Source organism: Priapulus caudatus, unplaced genomic scaffold, assembly GCF_000485595.1.
Source record: "Priapulus caudatus unplaced genomic scaffold, Priapulus_caudatus-5.0.1 Scaffold4, whole genome shotgun sequence".
Classification (NCBI taxonomy): domain Eukaryota; kingdom Metazoa; phylum Priapulida; class Priapulimorpha; order Priapulimorphida; family Priapulidae; genus Priapulus; species Priapulus caudatus.
The window spans coordinates 80,505-86,566 of NW_014577065.1; the positions used below are offsets into that span (position 1 = coordinate 80,505).

Genomic DNA, 6,062 nt, shown 5'->3' on the forward strand with positions numbered 1-6,062 from the left:
GTCTCTGTCTCTGTCTCTGTCTCTGTCTCTGTCTCTCTCTCTGTCTCTCTCTCTGTCTCCGTTTCTGCCTTTGTCTGTCTATCTGCCCGTCCGTCCATCCATCAACCATGCGCACGCACACACTTGTGTTTCAAAGGCCAGTACACGCTACGATGTTGCATGCCGACTTTGTAATGCAACCTCATATGTTTTTATAATGAATTATATTGTGTACTGGAATGTATTGTGCATATGTCTGAGTATAACATGTATAACATGCCGCATGAGTAGTGACCACAGAGAGAAGAAGAGAGCAGGTCTTGTTGTATCGTGCATGCAACGTTTGACAGATTTAAACTTTTTTCTCTATCTACAAAAATTAAAGAACAAGTTTAATCATGTAGGATTTTGTCATTATGACTCATCATTTCTCTCATAACTGGTGGCATTGAATTTACCAGGGATATGTGAAATAACTGCCAGAATAATTTATCCGTATGAAGCATACTCGTGTCTGTAATATGTAATGAGCAGTAACTATAGCATAGCCAGGATTGCATACATGCCTGACTCAAACTTACTCGGAGTGCGCTTACGTGGCGAATGCTATTCACAGTCTGTTTCCTTCGTCTATGGATTATTTATCATACAATTAGTGCACAATCACGAGCAAACAGCATGCGCATGCACGCATGCATACATATGCCCACCATGGTGATACTCCATTAGGTGATATCAAAGTTGGGAACACTCCTAATAGAGCGTTAGCTTGTTTGTGACTATGGGCTAACGCTCTATTAGGAGTGTACATGCACACACCTATGGGAACATGCACACACCGTCACACAGGTATTATACGTACTGTGTTCATACAGTAAGTAACTATTCAGTTGGAATTGTAAAGCCCGGCGCACACGTGAGTAATTTTACTCAAGTAAAATGATGCATGCGTCAAAATACTCACGTGTGCGGCGGATTTTCGTTGAGTATTATGCGTCAAAATACGCACGTGTGCGGCGGATTTTCGTTGAGTATTTTGACGCATGCATCATTTTACTTGAGTAAAATTACTCACGTGTGCCCCGGGCTTAAACCTAGATTATTCACAATCAAAGCCATATAATTGACATAGACTGTGTACAGTGTAGAAATGGCTTCCTCTATTTTATGTTGTCTTTGTTTGATATGCACTGAAGTGAAACTACAGTGGAATTCGTACACGTGCATTCACCTGGCATTATAGCTCTAACAAAACAGTGTTGTTTCTGCTGAGCAGGTGAACGCAGTGATAGTTGGGCAGTGGCAGTGTAGCGTTAGGTGTTTGAATATGGCTTATTGTCCAGGTCCTGTAGGTCTATTGGGAAAAAGAGAAAAGTAAGTTCGTGTATATGTTTCAGATTGGTTTCATGGTTCTGTAGTATGCCTTCCGTATCCATTTGCGTGTAGTTTGTCATTATCAGATCGAAATAACAGTATATTTTCGTTGAGGTACTCATTTGTGTTTATACTTGTATGTAAAGTCTGTATTGCTTTTAGGGAATTTATTGGTCCAACGGCAGGAGGAGCATTATATGAGAGCATAGGCTTTGAGTGGGGTACAACAGCAGTAGCGTGTTTTCTTCTAGTATTGGTAAGCACAGGCATAATTCCAATATCTAAAATGTTTCAATTTCTTATTTACCATGTATTTAGAAGCTGCCGTGCAAACATTTCTAAACTTACTTCACCCCTTTTGTAATTGACTCTGTTTGTGAGATAATTACGTTAATGTGCATACAAAAAGTTATGTAAATGGTATCTGCTTATAAAGTACATAGGCTATATAATTGTCTGTTTTAGGTAGTGAGTTGTTTAAAACTCGTATACGCATAGTTATAAAATTTTATTAAATGCTTGTGATTAGATTTATTAGCAGACATGTGAAGGAATACTCGGCATACTTGCTTGAATGTTGGCAGCATTGAGGAATTAATTGAGCATTTATTTAGCATTAGCATTAGCACTAGCATTAGTATTGTTATTTAGCAATAGCATTTATTTAGCATATATTGAAATTAATTAGAAGTATCTTCATGTTATATTCACAGGCTGTAGTGTTCATAGTGCTCTGCGTCACTGAGTGGGTACGGGAGAAGAGTAAAAAGGAACAGCAGCTACCAGTCGTATCAGAGAAAACGCCCCTGTTAAAAAAATGTGGGTCTGTTGGTGACCTCGCTTCTCACCAGCAGAATGGAGCCATCATTAAAGAAAGTTGCCCAGAGTGTCAGTCATTAATTAGGACCTCGTCTCATAGAAACAAGGATTTACATGCCCTTTCGGTGTAATGTAAAGCGTTTCCATTTCTTTCCTGTTCAATGCCCATACGCCAGAAAATTTTATTGGTTTTTGCATTCTATCAACGTCAATAGCTATAATGTACGTACCATTTTTTTTTAAAGAATCTATAGTGTTCAAAATGTGGAATTACATTTTTAGTAAACTCTTCATATGTTAGTCCTAGAAATCATATTAAAGTCTTCATGTATCACATAACAGAATTTGATCAAGTGTTGTTTAGTAGATTTTGCAATAGCTATTTTTTGATGGTCAACATTTTGCACAAATGTAATAAATTATGATTATTATTGAAAATCTGCGAACAATAGGGTTTACATGCATGCTGTGTTTCCTCAGGATTGTACTTTGTTCGCTGATGCACACGAACTTAGATACGAGTCATATGCCATTAAAATGGCGTTTTTAGCAATGAGTGTAATATAATTAGCTGTGGTTCTGCAAGTTCTTAGTTGTAGTCTTGGAGTGAGCTGTCACACTTCATATGCATGCTCTCAGGAATATGTAATAAATGTGTATATTATGTATTCCTGCTTCCTTTGATATACGTCTTGGTTAATTTATAGCAAGCAACCCGTTTGTTACCTTTTTTTATAATATCAAGAGCGTATAAAGAAGGTATAAATAAAGTATACCTTCTTTATACGCTCTTGATAATATCCCTTATATTTTCATTTATATTTATTCATTTCATTTATTTCTTATTCTTTTACTCGCAGAGTGTAGAAAGAGCGTATGTAGGAAGAAACTGCGTGGAGGATTATTTTCCAGAATTACTAGTGAAACAGTGTAAAATAAATTGAATTGTGATACCTTATCATGTTGGCAGGTATAAAATTTGTTGTGAATTACCTGTGAATCAGTAGTTATTTTTTAATTATGAAATGGAATATTCTATGACGATTAGTTAGTAGCTTAGACTGCACGACCTTTTGCTGCGAATTAACAAAATGAATCCTCAATCCTCGTGGGTTAATTATTGAACTGTATATCTGTAAAGGAAAACAATTGGAAAATATTTTATTAAACAATTTGCATTAATAGATTTTGTAAGTTTTTTCTAGTTGTGCGTGACCATTAATTAGGTATGTAGGAGGATGCTACATGAATTGATGCTATAGGGTGTTACAATTATATTGCCTCCCATCCGGTAGCCGCTGCGTAAAGGACAAATGCGTACAACTATCATAAGTCTATAGGACCAAGTGGTTAAAACAGTTTCAAAAGATTCTTTGTGCAAAGACTATATGGCATAGCTACTTATTTTTTTAACGATTGAATCAACTGGAAATTTATCAGTCCATCTCACACGCACGCGCAGCTGGTCAACTGCCGAGTACGACTACAATAGCAAATATCTATACAAACCAGTATAGATACCGTACCAGTCTATATCGTACCAGTTTTACGATTGTTACATACAGTTATAAATAGGGTAGTAATCGTATTTTGTGACATTGTGACATTGTGATATTGTGATATTGTGACATATAGTGGGTAAGGAAGTATCCAATGCGGAGATAATCTTAATTAACTGTGGCGTAAAGGCTTTACAGCTTACAGTGTGCTGCTGTTAATGCTACAGTAAGAGCCGAGTGCTTTTGTGGGAGTAATCGTCACAGTTGAAATTTGTTGTGCCAGTCTTGCCACGTTAGCCAACTTTGTATATATATTAATTGCGCAATAGTGATTAACAGCGCCATTGTTGTAATAATTCACAACGTGTCAACAATGAGCTATGTAGAAAAGCACCGTGTGCCTATTATCTGTTATTTTGTTCGCTTACTTATTTATAGCGCAACACAGGTATGAAACTTTTTTGGGCGTTTTCAACGCCATACAGTGTACCAAGTGATATACACATGACATTCCCATGACGTCCTTTATCAGCATGCCGCAAAGATTTGTCAACAGAAAGTTACTATCCAAATAGAAACACTGAAATGATAACCGATATAGTATAGGTTTCTAATCTAGTTTAGTTATCTTATCGATATGAGCATGCTCTGGACACGCGAGACCTAGCTCTAGTTCTATATCCCTCATTGGCTCTGCTAAAGGCCCAACGCGTTAGAACGACGCCTGATCCACAGACGGATGTAAGCTAGGTCATGCCAGCGGAAGGGAAAACATTTGAAAAAAATGGTTAATAACGATGTTTTTATGACCGATATAGATAAAATCCTTCGTAAATTATCTCTCTCTCTCACGCACGCACACACACATGCACACACACGCACGCACGCACGCACACGCGCACACACACGCACACACACACACACACACACACGCACACGCACACACACACGCACACGCACACACACACGCACACACACACACATCGCCCTGAATCTGTTTCTGTCTGTCTGTCTGTCTGTCCGTCCGTCCGTCCGTCCGTCCGTCCGTCCGTCCGTCAGTCCGTCCGTCCGTCCGCGCGTCCGTGACACACGAGCGCGCCGGGGGTGGGGGGCATTCACCCCACATTATGATAGGTATATGTGCCACTGCTAAGTCAAAAATGAGGGGATCTGGAACTAATGTTTGTTGAATGTGGGATGCTCTGGAACTGGCTATGTTCAAAAATGTAAACTTGTGATGTTCTGGAACGAGATATTCTTAAAGATGCCATGCACTGGAACGGAAGTTTAGGGTGAAAAAGGGGGTCTCTCCCGCGGCACATACCTACCATGCAATATATATGGAGTGCCCCCCTGGCGCGCGCGCACCTGTCTGTCTGTCTAACTGCATACACGCACAATTCAAACAGTGTCAAGAAATGTTTTAATGAAACCTCGTAGATGCAATTTTCTATGTAGCTGACATGAATTTGTTCGAAGAAATCACGCCTATTTTTGATGGCACACACAACATCGAGTGGTTTTACTCATTTATTACTTTTCTTGTGTTTTACATTCAGTGCCTACTGAATGTGAAGTGATTGGCTTAGACTTAGACAAGACATGCCATAATATTAGACGGCTAAAAATAGGGAGGCGCGCGCCGGCTGCCCTCTTTCTTAAATACACACAAGGCGGTACTTGAACCCTAGACCTCTCTCAACCTGCTCAATATTTACTTATCTCGTGCCAGATATTAGAAAACGAAAAAGCCACAAGAGAGATGGGGGATAATAGAAAATGCGTGATATAGCACGCACGCACATAGAGACAGAGAGGGGGAGGGGGAGGGAGGGGAGAGAAATAAAGATAGATAGAGGTCAGAGGCGCCGGAAGTGGGGGGGGGGCGGCCGCCCCTCCAATCCAAAAAGTGGGGGGGGGGCAAAACCAAAAATACCCTCCCCCCACAAAAGAAGAGTGGGAAAGAAAAAATTAAATGTATGAGCTAAGCCTTGTTAATTCTAACGTTCAAAAACTAATTTATACATCCATTATAAGTTTTCGCTGCGCGCTTTGCGTGATTAACGCGCATGTAGCACATACGCGCTCACGCACCCACGTCGTATACACGCGCTCACGCACACACGACACACACACGCGCTCACGCACACACGCGTTCACGCACACACGCCACACACATGCGCTCACGCACACACGCGCTCACGCACACACGTCGCACATACGCGCTCACGCACCCACGTCGCACACACGCGCTCACGCACACACGCCGCACACACACGTCACACACACGCGCTCACGCACACACGCGCTCACGCACACACGTCGCACATACGCGCTCACGCACCCACGTCGCACACACGCGCTCACGCACACACGCCGCACACACGGCCA

At 40.9% G+C, this 6,062-nt stretch overlaps 1 protein-coding gene across 6 annotated transcripts in view; it reads left to right on the plus strand.

Moving 5' to 3' along the window:
• Nucleotides 1-3,362, plus strand: part of LOC106821465 (MFS-type transporter SLC18B1-like) — a 24,244-nt gene extending 20,882 nt beyond the window's left edge. For all 6 annotated transcript variants that reach the window (XM_014826321.1, XM_014826305.1, XM_014826299.1 and 3 more), the window contains exons 14-15: nt 1,516-1,609; nt 2,067-3,362. In XM_014826321.1, coding sequence (XP_014681807.1) covers nt 1,516-1,609; nt 2,067-2,303 — 331 coding nt within the window. In that variant the 3' untranslated portion in view covers nt 2,304-3,362. The remainder of the gene's footprint in view (nt 1-1,515; nt 1,610-2,066) is intronic.
• Nucleotides 3,363-6,062: the final 2,700 nt, after the last annotated feature.